Here is a 25815-nt window from a genome sequence, read left to right on the forward strand (position 1 = left end):
TTTAATTTGAACTCGGGGCCATCTTTGTCAGTGGTATGGGACGCCCTTAAGGCGGTGTCTCGAGGCCACTTTATGAAAGTAGCAGGAAAACTTAAAAGAAAGAAAGGAAACTGATATGCTATACATGGCGGGGGACAGATCAGAGAGCTGGAGCTTAAACATAAACGAACGGGGCTCTGTTAGGATTTATAAATCCTTGCAAGCAGCTCGTCTGCAACTGGAAGCCCTGCTGTCTGGGGATCTTGTATTTCTTAATGAGAAGTTAAGGTTGGGTGGGTATGTAGAGCGAAATAAGATCAGTAGGCAATTGGCAATAAAATTGCGGTAAATTGCGAGCTGACCGCAATGTCTTTCGAATTAAAGGGCCGTGGTGGAGATATCCTTAGAACATCCCAAGAGATCAGGGATAGATTTTATAATTTTTTATGCAGAGCTATATCCTCGGGACCCGTCTAAAAGAGACGAGGCTATCCATTCATACCATGAGGCGAGGGATCTACAAACTCTTGCCCCAGAGCATAATGTATTGTTGGAGGCTCCGGTTGAGGTGCAGGAAGTTTTGGCAGCCATCACAACATTGAAAAATGGTGAGTCACCTGGAATGGACGGGCTATACTGGTGAATTTTATAAGACCTTGCACCTCAGCTGGCGCCTCTCTTAACGGAGGTTTTTAATTATGTAAGCTCTGGTGGGGATCTTCCGCCACAATGCAAGATGCATGGATCGCTGTCATTCCTAAACCCCAAAAAGATGTACTGGACCTCTGCGCATCCATACCGACCTATATCGGTATTGAACGTCGATGTGCGTATTCTGGCTAAGGTGCTGGCTATTAGAATGAACTCTGTCTTACCTGCCCTGGTCCACCCGGATCAGGTGGGGTTTGTCCCTAATAGACAGGCTTCTGATAATATCAGGCGTACTTTAGATATTATGTACATAGCGAACAACGTGCGATACCCTATTGTCTGCTTAGTATGACGCAGAAAAGGCTTTTGATAGGGTGCACTGGGCCTTTTTACACGGTGTACTAGGGCGGTTTGGTTTTGGGCCCTACTTTAGTAATTGGATTAGGGAATTATACTCAAACCCAAAAGCATGTGTCAAGATCAATGGCCAGGTATCCACCCTTTTTGAGTTACAAAGGGGCACCCGTCAAGGATGCCCTCTTTCGCCTTTATTATTTGCCCTTGTGATGGAGCCTTTGGCCCATGGTATTAGGAGTAGCCCTGAGATTCGGGGGTGAGGGCAGGGGGGTGGGAATCTAAAATTGCTCTTTTTGCTGATGACGTCCTATTGACTTTGTCATCACCCTTGGAGTCCTTACCGAAGGTGTTTCAGGAGATGGAGAGATACGGTCAGGTCTCTGGTTTCAAAATTAATATGACTAAGACAGAAGCGTTAGCTCTAGGTATGGCAGACAGGGATTACTGCACCTGTCAACATCTCTATCCTCTGAGTGGATGACTAAGGGTATAAGATACTTAGGAGTTTTTCATTACTCGTTCTCTTGAGGATTTAAATAATGCCAATTATACTCCTTTGTTGAAAACGATCCAAAATGACTTAGATAGGTGGGATTTTTTAAGCCTATCATGGTTTGGCAGGATAGCCACCGTGAAAATGAACGTTCTGCCTCGGCTGCTTTACCTTTTTCAAGCTATTCCGTTGCCATTAGCAGAACAGGTACTCCAGTCGATGCAGACCCGGATACAGAAATTCATTTGGCATGGAGGTCACCCTAGAATTCCCTGCTCTGTTTTGTACAAAGCTCGCAAAACTAGAGGTGGGTTGGGGGGTCCATAACCTGGTACTATATCATAGAGCAGCCCAGGCTAAGGCAGCAGTGGAGTGGTTCCAAGAGCCATTGCATAAACTTTGGGTGCAGCTGGAGCAATACCTGATCCGTAGTCCGTTGAAACTGGGCCATCTGTTGTGGCTGCCGCCTAGGCATAGACGCCTAGGGTCTAATTTATGCCCTACCATTCAGTTTACATTATCATGTTGGGACAGGTTAGAGCGAGTGAAGGGCTTTTATAACTCCAGGTTGTCTCCCATAGCATACAATCTGGCATTTACTCAGGGTTGTACTCCTTCTGCATTTACTAGGTGGAAAAGACAAGGTTTAGATTTATGGGGACAATTGGTGGATAAAGGGGGTTTTGCAACTTTTGGGGAACTGGCAGAAACATACCATTTGCCCTCCAAGGACCATTACGCTTACTGTCAACTTATTCATTTTCTTGGCACCCCAGGGGTCAAGGATAAATTGTTTGGGGAAGTGACCTTTTTAGAAGAAATGTGTGTAAGAGATTTGGGTTCCAAAGGTTTGATCTCTTTGTTATATAAACATCTGAGAGATTCATTACCGGTGACATGTAGACATCGCATGAGTTGGGAAAAAGAATTAGGTACTTCATATGAAGAAGGGGAATGGGAAATGCATGGAACGCGCATCGGTTCGAGTTTCCCCAGCGGTCAATATTCAGGAAAATAGTGTTAAAGTACTGTACCGCTGGTATTTAACACCAGTACGACTGAATCGAATGTTTCCAAAGGTTCCAACCTTTGTGTTGGAGAAATTGTGGGCAATTGGGCACCCTAGGTCATATTTGGTGGACATGCAAAAAAAGGTCAAGGCGTTCTGGAAAGCGATCCAGAGCAGGGTTCAAGTGTGGGTCGGATCTAGTATTCCATGGGACCCGGCAATATTCTTGTTTAATCGGTCTATTTTGGGGATACCTGCGGAAGGGAAGGCATTGGCGCGGACTTGTTTTTGTGCAGGTCGGGTGACCATTGCCAGATCTTGGAAGCAGTGTAATAGCCCCTCGATGGTCAAGTGGACACAACTGTTGGAGTAGATTGCTGAACAGGAACGGCTATTGGCACGAGGGAGGAACACCCTGACCAAGTGGACAGGGATATGGGCTCCTTTTATATCCATAGGGTAGTCTTGGGGTAGGTCAGGGCATGTATTCGACCAAATTTGATTGAACCTTGCAGGGGCGGGGGGGAGGGGGATTAGGTGGTTACTATAAGCTTTCTATATCAATAGTTTCTTTGAATTTTCTTTATACAAAAACATAACTGGGTTACATTTGGCTGAGTGTGGGGGGTTCCTGCTTCTGTAGGACTCTTGCTGCAGATGAATCTAACTGTTTGGTACTGTTATGTCACACTGTTTTGTACAATGTATATTTGCTGGATTCATTAATAAACGTCTGGTTTAAAATTTAAAAAAAAAATATTCAATCATTCTGACTTCAAAGGTCTTACGTTCTTGTATGGTTTTAAAGTTACCTTTCAGGATTCTCACTGTGAAGTCACTGGTACGGTGTCTTGGTCCTGTAAAATGCTGACCAACAGGTGTGGGAACCCTACTGGCACCAGTATTGTTCATGTGATGTCTATGTAAATTGAATCTTGTCTTAAGCATCTGGCCTGTTTCTCCAATATAGCATCCTCGTTACATTTTTTACACTGAATGATATATACCACATTGGAAGATGAGCAAGTGAAAGATCCCTTTATGTTAAATATCTTTCCTTTGTGGATGACTTTGGGGTCCTGTGAAATATTTTGGCATAGTTTGCAACTGGATAAATTACAGGGAAGTGTGCCCTTCTGTTCCTTTTCAGTCTGTGATGGAAGTTTACTTCTGATTAGCTTGTGTTTTAAGCTGGGTGGCTTGCATGTTGCTCTGACCTGCTATGTGAGCTACAGCAGAGGCAAGTGGAGCTCAGCCCAGAGGAAACTCTGAGCGGCCTCCACGACCAGGGCCCTGCACGCCGCCCTGATGGTTGATGTAGGCCACGCTGTCATGTTGTATGACAGAACTCGAACAGGAAGTCCCTTCAGAGTCTTGTGAAAGGCCAGAAGAGCCTGGAATATCGCTCTCAGTTCCCAAGCGATTGATGGACCACCCCGCTTCCATGGGCGTCCACTAACCCTGAGCATAGCTGCCCTGTCAATGAGCTCCCCAGCCCGAAAGGCTGGCATCCGTTCTCACCAGGCACCAAGAGGGGAGCGTGAGCAGCATTCCCTGTCGCAGCATCCTGTTGGAGAGCCAACAATCCCTACTGTGCTGGGCTGCAGGGAGCCACGTTAGTCTGCGCTGGTATTCCTGAGACATGGGAGACCATTGCTACAGCAGAGCACTCTGCAGCGGCCTCATGTGAGCTCTCGCCCAGGAAACCACCTGCATGGTGGCCGTCATCGACCCCAGGAGCTGAACAAAGTCCCAAGCTCGAGGGCGAGACATCCGCAGGAGCAGACGGACTGGAGTCTGAAGCTTGCATCGCCTGTGGTCGGGGAGAAGACGAAACCTGAGGCCGTGTCGAACCGGACCCCCACATACTCGAGAGACTGAGACGGGGTCAGGTGACTTTTGGGCAAATTGATCACCCAGCCAGAGTCTGAGAACCGTTATAACTCTGGTTGTGGCGAGTCGGCTCTCGTCTGCCGAATCCGACCTGACGAGCCAGTAGTCTAGATACGGGTGAACTCTGATACCCTCTCGCCTGAGAAAGGCAGCTACCACCACCATCACACCTTGGAAAGGTACGGGGAGCTGTTGCTAGGCTGAAGGACAAGGCCCGAAACGGGAGGAAATGTTGGCCCAACACCGCAAACCGGAGAAAACGCTGATGCGGGGGCCAAATAGGAATGTGCCAGTAAGCTTCCTTGAGGTCCAGCGACGTGAGAAACTCTCCTGGCTGAACCGCCGCTATGACGGAGCGCACGGTCTCCATGCGAAAGTGTTGCACTCTAGGGCCTCGTGTCTCTTCGCAAGTCGAGGATCGGTCTGAAAGACCCCACCTTTTCGAGGGATCACAAAGTAAATACAGTAGTGACCGCAGCCGCGTTCGGCGGGAGGCACCGGAACCACCGCTCTGAGTTGCTGCAAAACTTGCAAGGTCTCCTCTACCGCCGCCTGTTTGACGGCAGTGCCGCATCGGGACTCCATAAAAGCGTCTCTCACTGGGGCACCGAATTCCAATCGGTAGCCTTCTCTGATCAGGTCTAGGACCCACTGATCCGAAGAAATCTTAGTCTACTCCTCGAGGAAGAGGGAAAGACGACCCACTACTGCAGGAATGACGAGTGGACCAGCGTCCCGTCATTGCGAGAACGCCCCTGAACTCCTGGCCGTTGGCCGGCCGCTGCAGAACATTTGTCCGAACGAAAGGAAGTTCCTCTGCTGAAAACAGGTACGTTGAGAAAACCCAGCAGAGCGCCCCGGGCGATACCTGCGAGCTTTGCGGAAACGTGGCCTGGAAGAGGAGGGAAAAACAGGAGTTTTGGAAGAAGGCCGCGGCCTATCCTCAGGTAACCATTGGGATTTAGAGTCCCCTAGGTCTTTAACAATCCTTCTGCAATTCCTCTCCAAATAACAGAAGGCCCTAAAAGGGTAACTTCACCAGCCTTTGCTTAGAGGTCATGTCAGCCGCCCAATGCCGCAGCCAAAGAAGACGGTGGGCAGAAACCGCCACAGACATCTTGCTTTTAGCCAAATCTCTGACCAGATCATAAAGGGCTTCAGCCAAAAAGGACAGGGCACCCCTCCGAAGGGACACCACCTTGTAAGTGGTGGAGGGGCTTCCGTGTTTCAATGACTCAGAGGGCTATGCTGAAGGGTTACCCATATCAGACAGGCCTCTGAGGAGAAACCAGACAAAGAGTGTCCCATATTAGGGAGAGGGGAAAGATGGTGACCTGAAGCTCGTACACTCAACGGCCTAGCTGTCCTCTGAAGTTCAGTTTTTGTTCACTTGAAATTTCCTCTCTGCATTGTAGTTGCCTTAACAGAGGAAGGGGGACAATGGGGGGTCAGCCGCCGATGACCAACGTTTTGTCCCCTGTGCAGCAAGTGTGGGACCGCTGTGTGACGAGCTGCCCATAGATGACTGGGTTGATGGGTCCTTTGATTAGCGCCGACGAAGGAGCGTCGATGCTCTTGGACCTGGAAACAACTTCATCGCTCAAAAATCATTTAACCACCATGCCCAAAGGAGTGGAGGAGTGAGTCAGGAGTGTATGCTGAAACGGAAGTCGTTTACAGCTGAACCCGTGTCGGCAGTGCTACTCCTAAACCCTGAAGAGTTATCAGCTTGGAGTTTTTGGCTCCCGTGGAGGTTGCATTGAATGTCATCTGGAAGGTGCTCCAGGACCTGACGGTGGTAGAGAATGACTTTGCTTCAGACAGTCTTGTTAATGAGCCACATGGATAATCTAATCGAATCCTTTGAGAATATACAGCAAATGAAGTTCTACTGAAGTAGGAAACGGTTTAAAATTTGAAAATGATAAAAGACCAGAAAAATTTGAACAAAATGAATATTGTTACAGATGATTAATATCGAGATTGTTGTTTTCCCAGAGTTCCGGGTATGACTCCTAATGTTTTTTTCCCTCTGAAATGATTCCTCTTAATATATTAATTCAAAAGGAGTGAAGCCTGTGAAACTGGGATTACTTTAATCAGCGGGAATTGGATTGGAGATTCAAGGGTTTGTACTGTTAAACAATTTCTGGTTTTTAAAAGGGAAAAAAATGAAATCAGGTGTATTACTTTCACTAATATTGGACAATAAGTATGTTCCAATGAAATTGATGGACTATGCACCGTTATGGTCTTGAAGAAACCAACCAGATGATCAATGTGGAATAATGATTTAGATAAATAATAACTGGGGATAATCGGGTTAATACCACGTTTTCTTTGTTTGCTATTGTTTAAATTGATCTCCTTGTCTTGTTTCACTCTCCCTATTTATTTTGTGGTCTAAGAAAGAGAAAGATTGTATAAAATCCATTTATCTTGTTGAGATTGTTTTCTTTTAATATTGTTTTAATGTACAATCATCTCTGTTTTACTGTTTTGCAAGTGATCCTTGTAAAATGAAAAAATTATAAATAAATGATTAAAAAAAAAGGACAGGGCAGACTCCATTTGCGGGCCAACCTCAGAGAGGGCACCCGCACCATCCTCGGGCTGATCAACCGCCTGCTGTAACCAGGACAGGCAGGCCCGGGCTGCATAGGAACTGTAAATAGCCGCCCTTTAAGGAAAGGCACGAGATTTCAAAGGACCGTTTCAGTGCGGATTCTAGCCGCTGGTCCTGCATATCCTTTAACGCGACCCCTCCCTCCACCGGGAGAGTGGTCTTTTTAGTCACGGCCGTGACCAACGTATCCACTTTAGGCATCCCACACAGGGCCAAGTGATCCTCACTCAGAGGGTAAAGCTGACCCATAGCCCTGGCTACCTTCAAAGGCCCATCAGGGTCACACCATTGAGCTGAAATAAGCTCTTGGATGGAGTCATGCACAGGAAAAGCCCTAGAAGTCTTCTTAGTACTAGCCATCCTAGGATTAACAGAGGAGGCCTTGCCCTCGGCAGGATCTTCAATAGAAAGGGCCTGCAAGGCGTCAGAAATGAGAGCTGGCAGCTCATCGCGGTGAAAAATCCTTACCGCTTTAGGGTCATCCAAGTCCTGTGGCAAACAAGAACCCTCATCTGGATCATCCGTCAATGAGGGCCTGCCAGACTCCCCACATCCTGACCACAGGGGGGAAAGGGAGATGCGCCAGTCTCAGAAGGAAAATTTACCTGTCTACGTTTAGCGTCAGTCCAACGCTCGGGGGAAGAAATAAGCTCTGCAGCCAACACAGGGCTATTCAACCCTGGAGGTAATCCAATTCGCATCGTAGTGTCAGACGCCTCCGGCATAGCTCTTTTTAATATAAAGGTCTTATGCATCAACAGCACAAACTCAGGGGAGAAAAACTCACCCTGGCCCTCCGCACCCAAATTAGGAGAAGGAAGGGAAGAAGCTCCTCTAGCAGCCTTGGAATGAGGCATCCCCCCGCATTCAGACTCCTCCGCAACAGCAAGGGTCGAGCCACGCGGCGTTTCCAAAATGGCGCCCGCTGCCATTTCCATCGAGCGGGAAGAATCACCGCTCGCCATGCCCGTACTAGCACAAGCATCCAAGCAGCTCATACTGCAAAGCCCCGCTGCTGACCTGTGTTTACCACAGCGGGAGCAGCGCTTAACTGTTTCAGCAGCCATCACCCAACTGGATGGAAATATAGAAATAAAATGGTGGCCTCGCATCAACTTACCCCGCACAGGACGCTGTCCGCGGGAACCTCCCCGGAGGAGCTGGGCACCACTCTCACCTCGGAAGACCAAGTCAATGAGCTCCAGTCAGGCTGCCCAGAACCAGAATCTCTGGAGAAAGCCTCAGAACAGCAAAGCTGAATAAGCGCACCCTTTTTTTTTTTTTTACACTGTGAGGAAAGTTGGAGGCAGGCAGCAAACGAGGGACACTGGGAGGAGGGGGGGATGGGGTAAGGCAGGGACAGGGAACAAAACAAGTATGCTTTCAATGTGGGCACCACCAGAAACAACACCCCCGCTCTACTGGCAAAGCACAGGAGCCACCCCAGGCAGGGACCCAGGAGCTGATCAAGCGACGTCCACACCTGCTGGGAGATAGAGATATACTGAAGCAGGAGGAGCTAGACGTCCAGGGTCACTGTGGCTTTTCAGTGTTCTCTATCTCCACCTGCTGGTAGGCGGATACAACCCATCAGTTAATGGATTTCATCTGCTGTTGATGACAAGGAACTGTCAGTTCCCCTACCAGCCTTCTGCAACATATAGGCATACAGAGCGCAGAATGAGCTGGGGTGGGGGGGGGGGGGGGGGAGAGGAGGTCAGAAATCCCCTGCCCCAGAGAAGCCCCAGTGGCTGACGTGTATCCTGAAAAAAAACAAGGCACATCGCAGGACCACCAGATTCCTTCTGGAAAACTTAGCCCTCTACAACCCATCTGCCCAAGATGGGCATAAAAAGTCCCCCCAATCACGAAAAGGCACGTTTACTAAACAGGAACTGGGTTTGTGAGCCCTTGGACCACTGCCGAGGAGCGGCAGTAGCAGGCAAAACCACCCCACACCAGAAGCAAGCAGAACAGACGTACCGGCAAATCCAGGCTAGGTCTCTAGGCAGTCAGCCAGCAAGCAGAAGACAGGTCCAAGCAAAGGTTCAAAAGGCAGGCGGCAAACAAAGCAAAGTCCAGGTCCAGGCAAAGATTCAAAGGCAGGCGGCAAGCAAAGCAAAGTCCAGGATCAGGAAAGGTTCAAAAGTGGGAAACCAGCAAACGCAGAATCAGGTCCAGACAAGTCTCTCAGGCAGAAGTGCACAAGCACCCACGTACCTGGGCCTAAGACGATGCAAAGGCAAGGGCTGAGAGTAACAAAATGGCTAATAAGCCCAGCAGCAACTGGAACTCAGCTGCTGCAATCACCAGGCAGCTACGGGTGCTGTGCAGGCTCAAACAAATAAGTCAACCTGCAGACTGGAAGATCCGGACCGGACTATGCCGAAATCTGGAACGGGTGATGGTCCATAGCAGCCACCCACAGACGTAACAAAGGGCTACTGAGGCCAAGCTCTCTTAAGAAGAATAGGTTCAAATTAAGGGTCCAGAGCAGAGGACATCCTGCTCAGAGATATAGAAACAGCTAAGTAGTTCTGTTCTTCCCATGGATCTCCTTGCATAGTGGGGGCAGTTTGAGAAGAATTTGTGTACTGGCCCAGCTACATGTACAACAGTTTCTGGACTCAACAGTGATTTTGGTAAGGCCCCAAAGGCTGGAGAACTAAAGGGAATCACCTGTACAGCAGTCTTTAATGGAACACACGGGTCCTTTAGGAGAAGCCCCCCCCCCCCCCCCCCCCCCCCCCCCCCCCCCCCCTAACACCACCCCCACCACATCAAGAACGCAGGGCGGGAAAGGATCAGAGCTGATATCAGGAGAAAAGAGTGCCGAGCCAGCAAAAAGACGTGCATTCCCGCCATTCTAGCACAGGAAAAGGCTGCTCAGGGAAAGGGAACTTCAGCACTTCCCTCCCCCAGCATTCAAACATGCCACCACACAGAGTCCTGCTGCGGAGCATCTGCTACCACAGCGGGAATAGCTTTCAAATGCCAGCATCACCCACATTAAAGCACAGTATCCCCACGCCAAAAAGAGAAAGGAAGGGACTCACCGAACAGCAGGTGTCTCCGGAGGAGAGAAAGAGTCCCACAGACTAAGCAGCCTGCTGCCTAACCAGAACACAGACTGAAAGCAAAGCACCAAGACAGGGAAACCCTGTACTGCCCGGTCCTGTCAGAAATCTTCTGTTTCTTCTGTTTTTTTCTTTAACATCAAATGAAGGCAAAGGAGCTCTCTTGTTGTTGTTGTTGTGTTGTTGTTTTTTTTTTTACTAGTGAAGAAGGCTAGAGCTCTAAAGACCAGGAGGCAAGGGGGGGAAAGGATGAAGCAGGGACCCAGAAGACAGAGTATGCCCCCCAAAGTTGGCACCACCAGCCAAACACCCCTAAACTCCAGTGGCCCACAGGGACCCAGGAGTATCCACAACAGACAAATCCAGGAGCTGCTGAAGAGCCGTCCACCACCTGCTGGAGATAGAGATGTACAGGGTGGAGCTGGCTGTCTGGTATCACTGCCTTCAGCTTGTTAATCTCCATCTCCACCTGTTGGTAGATGGACACAACCCACCAGTTCTTGGATTCATCTGCTGCATACACTAAGGAAGGGATATTTTTAAACTGCTTCATCCAATCAGTACACCTTCTGGTAAGTCTAACCATTTTATTTTAACTTTTAGCACACAACCTGTGTTTTTTATTGCAATTCCACCATTATATTGTTTCAAGTATCCTCTGTGTAATGGTTGATTTGCAGGAGTTTTTTTTAGCACGTTAGTAGTTTTTTTTCAGAGAGCTTGTTTATACGCAGTAGTTGGTGCCTTTTTTGAGCAGCGGCATATCCTGTTTTTATTACACCAGCTTCTTACTTGAACAATTAATTATTTAACCATCTTTTACTTTACCGGCATTTTATTGTTACAGATATTTTATTGTTCTGGCACCCTGTTTTTGTTTTCTATTTTTTGTTTTTTTTTATCAGCATGTCTATATATATTTTAACACATATGATTCACTCCTTTAGTTTTTCCTGTGCCTCTTGTGAGAGTGCTGCCTCAGCGCTTTAATATATTGTTTTGGTTACAAGGTATGTCCCCCTTTTTTTTACATTATGCACAGCACATGCACATTTATTTTAATGATCTTAAAGTAGAAGTCCATTTATAGCCACTGTTCTTTTTAGGTTCTGTTTTTGATTCATTTTGTCTAGTTTTTTTATTTTTTTATTTTAGTCCTCATATATTGCTTACATGCTATTTTTACCTTTGTAATTTTGCTGTTTTTACCTTTAGTTTAAGGTGTTGTATCAGATATTCTTACAAAAAAGTATAAATTGTGTGCTCATTTTGGGCTAGATTTACCTAAAGTTCATCTTTTTAACCAGTTACCAAGCTGGAACGAACTGCGACAGCAGAGCCACTAACCCATACAAAGAGACGTCCAAAGACAACAGCACAGGAAGGAGCAATACTAACTTGGAGAGGCAAGAAAGGATAGGACGGTTGATGGAGGAAACAACACATGGCTCCTGTACAGGTCACCTGGCCCCGACAAACATAACAAATCAGTCTGCACACCGAGAGAGTATTAAAGAGGAAGTTAACACTACCCAACAATTCAGCTAGAAAAAAAAAGGGCTAAGAAAGATTCATTGCAGAGAAATTGCAGCTCGACATATCATATGAAAAGGTGGACGAAGAAAGCGATCACGCTAATCCATACCAGAATAGGGGACACACAACCATGCTTCTGCTGAACCCAGAGGATAACACACAGAGAACAGAGAAAGAATAGCAAGGCATTCAGGGCCCTAATCTTGCACACAAACACAAATATAAGCACCCACAAATCCCATCTCACACCACACCCCGCAAGGCAGTCAACATCAAACCTAATGGAACCAGGCAGTAGACACCAGACACCCCACTAACAGATCTTAGGAAGAACTCACCTCACATGCAACAATCCAACTAATTAACACACATCCCACCACGGACTTGACCTAAGGAGAACAACGCAGTAAATCCAGATCCTCGATCTATGGCAGACACCACTGGTAAGAGTAACACCAATCACCCTCCAAAACATTAAAGGAGCCAAAATGAATACCATAAAACTGCTCCTAGGAATTTACTTCTTTTGATTCAAGCAATAATAGCCACACCTCGCGACGAAAATAACATCATACCCATACTACACAACCAATTCCAGACAATCAGATACACCAACTTCCACCAACCAACAAAAGAACCTATAATGGAAATCATCGTCATATGAACAAATGGTACAAACTGCAAAAAAAAGGATCCAAATAAATCCAAACCAACAAATGACCATTAATAGAAGTCACAAACAATCTCAAAACACAGAAGAACCATACCACACAATTCAAGTGGGTTACATTAACGCCAAATCCACAGCAAAGAAAACAGAAACACTAAGACTGGATCACAACTGAAGCCCTTGATTTACTGTTCATCAACGAAAAATGGATCCACGACCAAAAAGATCCCATAATCCTGGATGTATGTCCTCCAGGATACAAAATCATACACTGGCCCAGAAAGGAAAAAAAAAAAAAGGAGGACGGCATCGCTCTAATTTACTTAACCATGAAAACCACAGCGAAGTCAATAACACTTCAACTCGAAATTAACGCATCAGGATACAACACAAAATCCTATTTGACCATACTGAACTCGTGTCAGATTCTATAGCCCACAGGTAACTGGAACGAAGCCAGACAACTTCATGGACTTAATACCAGCCACATGCGCAACTACTCAAATGTGCTGGTCACAGGAAAACATTAACCTTCACTTAGAAGACCCAAACTCAAATGGTGTGCAAAGAATGCAAGAATTTCTTCTAACTGGAACTTTCAAATAGCCCAAGTGAATGCTACCCACAATAAAGGTCACACAATTGACTACTCGGACACCAAATTTGCAACAGACCTAAACTTCAAAACAACAGAACATAAACATTTTTTTCCAAGACTGTCTCCGCAATCTGGTACAATCATTGGTACTCAGTCATTTGGACTATTGTAACTCACTCTATGCCGGCCTGCAAAAGAGCAATACTTAAAAAAACTCCAGACATCCCAGAACACGGCAGCCAGACTAATATTCGGCACATCAAAATATGAAAGCGCGAAACCCCTACAGGGAAAAATTACACTGGCTCCCACTAAAAGAATGCATCACGTTCAAACTTTGCACCCTAGTCCACAAAATCATCCATGGCAACGCTCCAGCCTACATGTCAGACCTAATAGAACTACCAGGAACGCAAAAAAATCTTCTCGCACATTCCTTAATCTTCATCCTCCCAAGTGTAAAAGTCTTAATACAAATCATGCACGCATCTACCTTTTCCTATACGAGCACGCAAGCTCTGGAACGCATTGCCACGTAACCTGGAAAAACGGTCTAGAACTGACCAATTTCCGTAATTACTGACAAACCTCTCTTTGACAAGACTATCACCAAAAATCAACATGTGTAACGGTACAATCTCTAAAACTTCCAGAATTGTATTATAATGTCTTTTGCTTTAACACTGTCATGTATTTCACCACCATGTAACACATAACCGCTGAAAAACCATGTAGCACATAACCCACTGTAAAACCACATGTATATTCTCTCTATTTCCAGTGACACATGATGAATTGTAAGCCACATTGAGCCTGCAAAGAGTGTGGATAATGTGGGATACAAATGCAATAAATAAATAAAATAAAATAAATGGTCAGAAACACAATTGGTCCGATCACTTCAAACTAAATCTGATCCTGCAATGGCTGAAGAAGTTCATCACCAAGCAAATGAAGATAATCATACAATACAAGAGGTCTTGTGGATGCAAAAACATTTTGGCCATCGATATACAACAATTGGTCAGCACCAACTGACTCTATAAACTACCTTACAGAATGGGAAAGAGATGCATCTCTGTTCTAAATGAAATAGCCCATATGAACAAAAAACCTCACACAAAACATAACAACACCCCATGGTTCAACAATGAACTGAAAAAAAAACTAAAAACAATATCCCGACAACTCAAACGTAGTGTGGAGAAAATAAAATGCACAAATTCTAAACACATGGAAAGAATCACAAAGAAAATACAAAATAGAGATTAAAAACCCAAACAGAACTACTATAAAGACACAAATAGGAAGACTACAAGGACTTTGAAGAAAACTATACAAGCTTCTGGACAAACTACTAGACACCAAACCAATTACCACACCAAATACAGGCATTCCACTAGCAGATGATCTTGCCAAAGAAAAAATTGTCAACCTACGCAAAACCATGTCTCAAGAAAACACTAACCTTAATGCCTTCCTTGATTAACTAGACCCACACTCAGGAGAATACCCAGCAGATCGAACTTGGTCAAACGTCACCCAGATCACAGATGAAATAGTTGCACAAGCGACCAATAAGCTATCCACTGCTTACTGTCTACTGGACACATGTCCCAACTATTTAATAAAATTGCCTCCCGAACGATTCATTGCAGATCTCACATCTCACCTAAACTACATGCTCCAACATGGCATATTCCCCAAGGATAAAGGCAACATCTTACTCACACCGTTACCAAAGACACCAAGAAGAAAACAAATAATATCACCAACTACTGTCCTATAGCATCCATCCCACTGACAACTAAATTGATGGAAGGCATTGTTGCCAAACAACTCAAGGAATACAATCGATAAATTCTCAATACTTCATGAATCACAATCTGGTTTCAGACCCCTCCATAAGTACAGAAACAGTACTAGTTACTCTACTGGCCAAATTTAAGCAGGAAATTGCACTAGGTAAAAACATTCTCCTACTCCAATTCGACATGTCGAGCACATTCGATATGGTAGACCACAATATACTACTAAGAATACTGGACAAGATAGGAATCGAAGGGAATCCAGGGGTTCTTAACAACAAGGTCATACCTGGTTAAGGCAAACTCAAACATTTCACCACCCTGTAATGCTGACTATGGAGTTCCGCAGGGATCGCCTTTCTCACCCATTCTATTCAACCTAATGACTCCATTGGCCAAATTCCTTTTCAATAAAGGCTTTAAACCTTATCTCTACGCAAATGATGTCCCAATATATATACCTCTCAAGTTGAACCCATCAGAAATCGCCAACGCAATAAAAAACAGCGTGAGTTAATGGATTCCTGGGCATCAGCATTCAAACTGAAAAAACACACTGTCTCATTCTCTCACCCAACATAGCACAAACCACCCCACAACCATAAATACTCTGGATTATACTCTCCCAATCTCAGACAAACCGAAAATCCTCGGCATTACCATAGACAAGAACTTAATTTTGGAAAACCAAGCCTCTGCCACTACAAAGAAAATGTTCCACACAATGTGGAAACTCAAATGCGTAAAACAATTCTTCCCGAGGGAAACTTTTCATAACATGATTCAAACAATGGTACTAACCCACATCGATTACTGCAACTGAATATACGCGGAATAGAAAGAACAAATCTTAAAGAAAATCCAGACCGTCCAGAACACTGGAGCCAGGCTTATCTACGGAAAAAACACATTTTGAAAGCACAAAACCCCTTCACAAAAAACTGCACTGGCTACCAAAGAACATATCGCCTTCAAGATTTGTACTTTAGTTCACAAAATAATCCACGGTCTTGCGCTGAACTACATGACTGGACTAATTGACCTACTAATCACAAATACATTTGAATCAGCAAGAACATACCTAAACCTTCACTTCCCAAGATGCAAGGGACTGAAGTGAAAATCAACTTATGTGTCCAGTTTCTCCTACATATGCATTTGGCTCTGGAACACATTACCAAAAGACCTGAAAACTATGAGCAACCACCTAAATTCTGAAAAAAACCTAAAGCCTCACCTGTTCAGAAAGGCATACCCCACATAACCAACATAAACACCAAGCAATGTAACACAACAATTAAACAAGTAACGCACAATACTCAATCCCTCACCAAACAGCCCCACCCTTGCAACCCGCACGGAATGAACCGCACCAAATCTATAAATTGTACTATCCACTTTGTATTTGTTCACACTGGAGTCTGTAATCACCTCTCCAGAATTATGTAAACCACACTGAGCCTACAAATAGGTGGGAAAATGTGGGATACAAATGAACAAATAAATAAATAAATAGGACATTATCTCCTATCTCATAAACTTTTTAATTTCCTTGAGCTCTCTCATGGGAGATTTTCTCAAATGCCTTTTTAAAATCCAGATACATTTTATTGACCAACTCACGTTTTACACTTTTGAAAAAAACTTAAGCTTTCCTTCTTGCACAAACCTTTTTCAAACAAGAAAATATTGTGCCTCTGCACTCGAGTGATTTTACCTAAATGAGACCTTTGGGTTGTATATTATGTATAAGCTACCTGACTTTACTTTAAGGGAAAGGGGATGGGACTTCATAATACCACATTTCTATGGTTATAATCAAAGTGGTTTACATATAATATACAGATACTTATTTTGTACCTACCTGGGACAAGTTGCTTAGTTAAAAATAACGTCTCTCCTACAAAAGCACTCAGAGCAATGTCCTAGCTACATCCCAGGTACTAGTTGAGCTATATGAACAAAATGTTACAGTGATGTCATATAGCAAACTAACCAAATATCTCAAATCCAGTAAGATGACAAACATCTTTTGCATATATTAATAATCATTTTACTTTAAATCAACTATTTGCAAGCAGATGAAATTAGAATTACCTTTTGAAAAAAATTTGCAAATTCCACAGTGGCATCTCCTTTTGCAGCTTTGTTTCTTAAAGCCATCTCCTCAATAGTATCTTGAAGAAATTTAGCCATTTCAAGCTTTACTCTTAATTCTTTCTTCAACCTCTCTTCCTAAAAAATATAATTATATTTTTTTGCTGTTAAATGTTCTTTCAAGAAAACTAAGCTGCTTACCTGAAATATGTCATTTCTGTGGACAGAAGAATAATCAGTCACACAAATACATGATGTGATCAGATGGCGCCAACATGCGCCATTTGTACAGCTGTCTTGAAAAACCTAGAAATAATTTTTGAGCAAGTTTGGGACTTCCCACACAGCTAATGCCATGCAGACATCCTCGGTCTTACATACAGATTAAAAAAGAAGCCAACTCCAGAAGGTAAGGCTCGAAAAGCTTTGTGGAAGACTAATCTGCTGTTCATGGAGAACACCCATTACAGACCTTGGGTTTTCTCCAAAGAACATGCAGGATGATTCATCACATGAGATAGTTCTCACTACCAAAGGTTACCTTCCAATTTTTAAAAGAGGAAATAAAACAAGGTAACGAGATATTAACAAGCTATAAATATGCTTTTGTAAAGAACTTCTATCATATTTAGTGGTTTGGTTTTTGTACGAAGATAATCCAAAATAATAAAATAGGCTCTGAGGTAGGGGGCTGGAGTTGGATTCTCTCTCTCATATACACAGTACAGAACAAAGTGACCAAACATACTGGTACAACAGGAGTCTCTCTCACTAAACATCTAGGCAACAGTAAAATGCAAATGAGTTAACAGAAGTTCACATCACAACCTTGCAACAAATCTCCTAATGAAAACAAGTTTAAGATGGGCCACCAACACTGCCATGACTCTTTCATTATGAGCATGTCATACTCTTCCAGACTCAGACCTGGATGGGGATAATAAAAGGAATGACAACAGTGAAAAAACAGGAAGATGAAAATTCCACAGATAGGTCCACAGAAGCCAAACCGTGGATAAAGAACAAACACAGTGCAGTGTACAAAGTATTAAAAGAGTTCTTTATTCAAATAACCAAGGACCCAACACTGGCCTAATCAGGAATCCAAAATATCTAAGAAAAAGACCAGAGAACCTTGTAAATCAAAATAATAAAAAACCAAACAGTAAACAAATGCTGAAGAAAACATAAAAAATATCATATGCTTTGACAAAAACAAAAAAAACATAGCTTAGTAACATATAAAAGCAAGAATTCAAATAAATTGATAAATCCCACAGAACTAAATATAATAAATGTAAAAACACATATAAAAGGGTCAAGCACAAATATTTAAATATCAGATGCATATTATAAGAATACTAATCTAGAAGTATGGATGAGATACAACTATTAAAGAAAATAAAATGAACCCACCAGTGAAAATAAGTTCAATATTATATAATCTTGAAGGAATCGCTACAGAACTGCTAGTTTTTGCCTATGCAAATAAACATATATCACAGTCCCCCAAAAAACAGCATTATGTAGAGAAATAAAATTAACAGGTGCAAATATCCCCAAAGTGCTAGAAATGTGTGTAATATAAAGGTAGAAGACATGCCTATGTGCAGATTATCGATTGATTATACTAAGCTTCTGAGTGAACTCAAAAATAGTTAGTGATCCAAAGCCACCACAATGTTCCATGTGTTAATCAGAAAAAAAAAAATCAAACGTAAGGTAATTATATATCCAAGATACAACCTCACAGAAAATAATTTTAAAACAGTGAATAAATATTGTAAACTCACTTGTGGTATCAGGGGAACCCACTACAATGATTTAAACGCTGCAATATATAAACATTCCATAAGAACAAACAGTGATTCCAGACAATTACAGAAAAGGAGTAATGATAAATAGTTTGAAAGCATATTAACATCACCCCAACAGAAAATATTTCAAACTAATTATGGGAAACCAATGCCAAAATTTTAAAAAGGGCAATACAAGTGTACATCAGGAGTCACCGTCACCGTAATATACCAGTAAGGCCTATCTGTCAAAAATGATTCCATCAAGATATCAAAAGATAATTAAAAACAGAAAGTATTGTGCTTTCTTGAAACGAGGTATGATATATAAATTGAAAAGAATACAACAAACACTGATGAAATGAAACGTTTTGAAAGAGGAACATGGTGCCTGCCTCTCCTCAGTGCAATAAACATGTACAAACTCAGCAGCCAATAGTAAATATACAACCAAGACTACAGAACAATGGTTGCCAAACATAAAAAAGTTGGAAAATAATAACTTTAAAAATCTTCGGGTCATCACATCAACAAGTTGTGAAAACTTCAGAATGCTTACACTCATAATCATAACTACATAAGTACATAAAGTATTGCCATACTGGGACAGATCAAAGGTCCATCAAGCCCAGTATCCTGTCTCTAACAGTGGCCAATCCAGGTCACAAATACCTGGCAAGATTCCAGAAAGCTCAATACATTTTAAGATGCTTATCCCAGAAAGAAGCAGTGGATTTTCCCAGGTCAATTTAATAATGGTCTATGGACTTTTCCTTTAGGAAGCCGTCCAGACACTTTTCAACCCATTAGTGCCCAATGTTTCTAATATAGAAACTAGCACACAGAAGATATAAAACACGTGTCAGGCACATTCTGACCTGTATTCATAGCCTGCCAAAAGAAATCGAATAGGTTCTGTAGAAACAACATCCATTTGATTGGTCTCACAGAGGGAGCAGAGCACACAAATATGTTGGAATACCTAGGTTAGTTCTTTGCATCCACATAAATTCCAATGCAGTAGTCTACATGGCTTAGTACCATTGATTGTATCAGGTTGTGAAATATTCCCCCTCGGAAGAATTGTTTCACCGCGTTTAGTTTCAACATTGAGTGGAACATTTTCTTTGTTGTGGATGTCACTTGGCTCTTTAGTGTTAAGTTGCGGTCCATTGTAACACCGATGATTTTCAGGCTGTCTGAGATAAGGAGGATGTAATCTGGGGTGTTTATAATTGTGGGGTTATCAGCGCTGTGTAGGGCTGAGAGGATGAGACGTGTGTTTTTTCTTTATTTAGTTTTAGTTGAAATGCATTTGCCCAAGAGTCCATGATGTTCAAGCTGATCTTGATTTTGTTGGTGATTTCTGTCAGTTTAGATTTGTAAGGAATGAATATTGTGACATCGTCTGCATAGATGAAAGGGTTAAGGCCTTGGTTGGATAAGGACTTGGCTAGTGGGGTCATCATTAGGTTGAAGAGGATCGGTGATAGCGGTGATCCTTGTGGTACACCGCAGTCTGCTTTCCACGGTGATGATATTTTGAGCAGGGCCGTGCCAACACAGTAAGCGGGGTAAGCACCGCAGGGGGGCGCCGACCTCTGGAGGGTGCCGCTGCGGTGCTTACCCTCGCCGCTTACTCCAGCTCCGCACCGCCCTGGGGGCTTTAAATCTGTTATCTAAATTTACCTCCGACGTCGCAGCAGCTGACAGCGTCAGTGAAAGCGCTGTCAACGTCTTCAGCCTTCCCTTCACGCTCGTTCGTTCCCTCAGTGTCCCACCCTCGCAAGGAAATGACGCCAGAAGAAGGCGGGACACTGAAGGAACGAATGAGCGCGAAAGGAAGGCTGGAGGTAAATTTAAATGAAAGATGGACATGGATGGGAGGACCCAGGGAGAGGAGAAATTGCTGGAAATGGAGGGGAGAGAGGAGAATTGCTTGATATGGATGGAGGAGGGAAGGGCAGAGAGGGACAAGGATGGACATGGATGGGACGGCAGGGCCCAGAGAGAAAGGAGAAATTGCTGGAAATGGAGGGGAGGGGAGAGAGGAGAATTGCTGGATATGGATGGAGGAGGGAAGGGCAGAGAGGGACAAGGATGGACATGGATGGGAGGACAGGGCCCAGAGAGAGGAGAAATTGCTGGAAATGGAGGGGAGGGGAGAGAGGAGAATTGCTGGATATGGATGGAGGAGGGAAGGGCAGAGAGGGACATGGATGTGAGGACAGGGCCCAGGGAGAGGAGAAATTGCTGGAAATGGAGGGGAGGGGAGAGAGGAGAATTGCTGGATATGGATGGAGGAGGGAAGCGCAGAGAGGGACATGGATGGACATGGATGGGAGGGCAGGGCCCAGGGGGAGAGGAGAAATTGCTGGAAATGGAGGGGAGGGGAGAGAAGAGAATTGCTGGATATGGATGGAGGAGGGAAGGGCAGAGAGGGACATGGATGGACATGGATGGGAGGGCAGGGCCCAGAGAGAGGAGAAATTGCTGGAAATGGAGGGGAGGGGAGAGAGGAAAATTGCTGGATATGGATGGAGGAGGGAAGGGCAGAGTGGCAGCACTATAGAAATGCTAAGCAGTACTAGTAGTAGTAGAGGGACATGGATGGACATGGATGGGAGGACAGGGCCCAGGGAGAGGAGAAATTGCTGGAAATGGAGGGGAGGGGTGAGAGAAGAATTGCTGAATATGGATGGAGGGGAGGGAAGGGAAGGCAGAGGAAGGAGATGCACATGGATGGAGGGGAAGGGAGAGAGAAGAAATGCTGGGCATGGATGGAGGGGAGGGAAGAGACAGGAAGGAAATGAGATGAGGGAAAAGGAAGAGAGAAGAAAAACTGCACATGGATGGAGAAAATAGGCAGAAGCTGGATCCACTGGACAGTCAAGTCAAGTAAAGAAATAAATGGAAAGGAAGCCCTGGAAACAGAGTTAAGAGGACAGATAGCAGCAGAATCAGATACTGGGCCAGCATGATCAGAAAAAGAAAGCATCAGACAACAAAGGTAGAAAAAAATCATTTTATTTTCATTTTAGTGTTTGGAATATGTCCACTTTGAGAATTTACATCTGCTATCTTATTTTGCAATGTATAGCAATTTGTTTCTAAGAATATTGCTGACAATTCCTGTCAATGTGGCAAGTGGTGAGCGATCGTTTTCACGGTTAAAAATCATAAAAAATTATTTGCAATCAAGTATTTCGCAAGAAAGGCTTGTAAGCCTTGCCATGATTGCTATTGAGAATGATATATGTGCCCAGTTAGATATCAAAGATTTAATTACTAATTTCGTGAACATGAAAGCACGAAAAGCTAAGTGGTTGTAAACCCTCTATTTGTTCAGCAATCCCACAAAGATGCACTCCATCTTTCAGCTCCTATTTCCTTTGCATCTTGTGCCACACGGGGGGGGGGGGGGGGCGCAAACTGATAGTCTGCAGGGGGGCACCAGAGACCCTAGGCACGGCCCTAATTTTGAGTTTGATTTTACTTGATATGTTCTTGTGGTTAGGAAACCCTTGATCCAGCTAAGTATGTTTCCACCAATCCCGAACTTATCTAGTAGTCTTATTAATATATTATGGTTTTTACCATGTCAAATGCACAAGACATGTCGAATTGGAGGAGGGTTTGGCTTCAGTCTTAAATTTATTAGTATGATACAACTTTTATATAATAACCCGATAGCAACTATTGCAGTTAATGGGACTATCTCTCAATTTTTCTCACTTAAAAGAGGCACTAAACAGGGTTGTCCCCTAACCCCCCTACTTTTTAACTTGGCACTGGAGCCACTCGCTATTGCCACTAGGGCCCATCCTGAGATTGTAGGAGTTCCCTCGGGGGCTGAATCATATAAATTATCCATATACGCTGATGATATTCTGGTTTACACAACACTAGAATCATTACCCACATTACTTCATGTTATTAATTCTTTTTCTCCTATCTCAGGAGTTAATTGGACAAAATCAGCAGCGATGCCTTTAAATCCCCATATTTTAAAGCATCAACTAGAACATCTACCCTTCAAGTGGGAACCTCAGAAAATTAAATATTTGGGCATTTGGTATGCTAATACCATAGATAAATCTATGAAGTTAATTACAATTCTATCCAATTCCTTACCAAATCAATCCTGAATTCTTGGTCCCCTTTAGATCCAAAGCTATTAAAATGGTCTTAGCTCCAAAATTAAATTATATATTTAGCATGACCCCTTTATCCTTTCCTTGTAATTTATACAAGAAGCTAGATTATTTAATTAATATAATCTTCTGGAAACATAACTTCCCCCTCCACATCTCTCTTAAAAAACTCAAACTTAGTAATGACAAAAGTGGCATTAACCTACCAGATTTTAGACCAAATCATTCTGCTTTTAGAGTGACTAACCCAATCTTTACTTTGGTTTCAGAAAGACTTGGGTTATGATACTCCTAAATGGCTATCCTTTGAAGCTTCATTTCTGCACCCATGTCCATTACACCTTCTTCCATTGATGGACAAATTCCATTATTTGAAATCCCTCTGTATAGTAAAAGCTTCTGCATATATAATAGATGAATTTGGAAAGAGAATTAATATGCAAATACATTCATTGGATGATGTACCACTTTGGCATAATACAAAGTTTGATTCCACTTGCATACTGCACTCAGAGTCAGAATGGAAGAATAAAGGGATATGGTGCTTATCACAGTTATTTATTAATGGTACTTTACTCTCCCAAGATGCTCTAGCATTATTATTTAAATTACCACTAATGCACTCCAATTTATGGAAACAGATTGTTTCTTATATATCCTTTTTTCGGTCCCTATTAAACCTTAAGGCTTCTACATCAGAATTCACATCCCTATGTCAACAAATAATTATGGGGAAAAAAAAAAAAAAAAGTGTGTCTACTTTGAGGCATATTTTCAAAGCACTTTGGGAGGCTAAGTTCCATAGGTTTCTATGGAACTTTGGGAGGCTAAGTGCTTTGAAAATAAGCCTCTTTGTATAATAAAATACATGAGTTATCTAAGAATTTAATAAATATTTTGGAATCATACTGGGAGAAAGAACTAGGCTTGTGGCTCAACTAAACTTGATTTGCCCAAATTCTGGTCTAAAACTCTAAGACCAACAAAATCAGCGGCAATATGGGAGGAAGTGACGTCACCGAATCGGATGGCTGCCTGAATCTTTTGCTCCGTCGCATCTCCGGCTTATTTGGCTTAATTTGCACCTCATCCTACCTTAAATTGAGGTCTTTTGTGGGCAAGGTGTTGTGTGAAGTAGAGGAAAATAGCGGGGTCCAAAAACGAGGAATGGCGGCGGCCCGTAAGGAAGGCGATCGCCAATCTTCCAGGTTGGCGGGCAAGACTTCGGGGCGCAACGTGGTGCGGCCGCTACAGGGCTCTCACTCTGATTCTGATTCTGCTATGTCCCTTAACGAGGCTGGGCCTGTTTCTGGTAAGCGAGGCACATCTAAGGAGCTGGCAAAGTGCCTAGAGGACATTCGCGAGGAAATCTGGCTGTCTAAAGAAGAGATCCTGGACAGAATGGATATAATTAGTGTGGACTTGCGCAAGCTGGGCGGGAGAGTGGAGGATCTGGAGGCTCGTGTAGACGAGCAGGAAGAAAAGCTATCAGGGGCAGAATCCCGGATTCAAAGTTTAAACACTCAGTTTGAAGAGATGCAGTACAAGATGGATGATACTGAAAAATCGAGGGCGCAGAAATAACCTCCACTTCCGAGGTGTCCCAGAGGTGAGGGATAAGGAAGATGCTGCTCAGGTGGTTAAGGCGTTATATGGCACTCTGACTGGTATAGAGGACATTGCGCTGGAGCGGGTGCATAGAGCTTTGGGGCGTAAAGTGAATAACCAGCCGCAAGATATCGTGGCTTGCTTTTCTGCCTTTGCTACTAAGGATCTAGTTTTGCAGAAGGCAAGGCAGACTCCACAACTGGATTACAATGGAACCCAAGTTAGGGTGTTTCAGGATTTGTCGCAGTTCACTTTGACAGAGAGGAGGATGAGACCAGCTTTAGACATCTTAATTCAAAAGAAGATTCCTTATCGTTGGTCATTTCCTTTTGCCCTCTGCTTTACGGTAGGGAGAAAGCTTCATCGACTGCGACTGCTTGAGGAAGTTTGGAAGGTGTTGCATGCGGAGGGTCTGACAGCGGGAGATCGTCCGCCCGCGGATGTGTCGGTCACAGCAAAGGAAAAACTTCAGAAATGGAAGTGTGTGCCCAGCCGGTCTGCCGACGCCAAAGCAACCACATGAATTGCATGCTGACTTTATATGTTTCTGGGGTTTTTTTGCTGTTATTAAGTGGGCCTTTTGTCTTAGTGGGATAACAAGTTCTAGGGTCCCTGGATATGTGATATTGCTGGGTTATGTAGGAGGGTATATTAGGTGAGTTAGGGGTACTAAGGGAGACAGATGGATGAGTGGGGGGAGATTTGTGTGTTTGTAGTTTCAGTACGGGGAGAGGCTGGCAAGAGAGGATTTTTTATAGGTGTTTGTTGTAGGGTTGGATGGGGAGGTGATAATTGGGGGGGGGGGTGGATTTGGGTAGCTATTTGGGTTCGGTGGGTGCTTCCTTCTGTATCCTGGTGGGGACCCGAGTTGGTTCTTAGCTTGTGGTGGGTGTGTGCGATGGTGTGGAGGGGGTTGGGAGGAGGGGGGAGGTGGGACGGGGTGGGCAGGGAATAACATTTGAGGGGGGTGGGTTCATTCTGTTGGTGGTTGGGTGGGGGGGGGTTTGGGATCCATTCATCCTTATATTTTCCCAGACTGAGCTGTTTTGATGTCTGATTTCAAGATCCTAACTTACAATGTTAAGGGGTTGAATTCACCTTGTAAAAGGCATTCCTTGTTTACTGAGCTGCATTTGGTGAAGCCACAGGTGGTCTTTCTGCAGGAAACCCACTTTTTGAGAAAACATGAGGGTTTATTAGCTTCTCCACAATATCCTTGGGTATATTATGCTTCAGATGCACAGGGGACAAAGAAGAGGGGAGTGGCCATTATGTATCATAAGGATGTGCAGGTGCAGCTTCTGCATTTAAAACGTGATCCCGAGGGTCGATTCCTATTTTTGCATGTTCAGTTGGAGCAGGAGGAATATACTTTGGCTTGTGTGTATGCTCCTAATGAGCACCAAGAACAGTTTTTTGTTAGGTTACAGCAAGCTTTACAGATCTTTGTCCGAGGTAAACTG

General features: G+C 43.8%; 1 protein-coding gene across 1 annotated transcript in view; it reads right to left on the reverse strand.

The window, feature by feature from the left end:
* The window catches only part of LETM1 (leucine zipper and EF-hand containing transmembrane protein 1), a 289282-nt gene that overhangs the window by 186072 nt on the left and 77395 nt on the right, over window positions 1-25815 (reverse strand). Inside the window, 1 exon segment of the mRNA XM_030191105.1 lies at window positions 16795-16932. Coding sequence (XP_030046965.1) covers window positions 16795-16932 — 138 coding nt within the window.

Source organism: Microcaecilia unicolor, chromosome 2 (genome assembly GCF_901765095.1).
Source record: "Microcaecilia unicolor chromosome 2, aMicUni1.1, whole genome shotgun sequence".
NCBI classification, from domain to species: domain Eukaryota; kingdom Metazoa; phylum Chordata; class Amphibia; order Gymnophiona; family Siphonopidae; genus Microcaecilia; species Microcaecilia unicolor.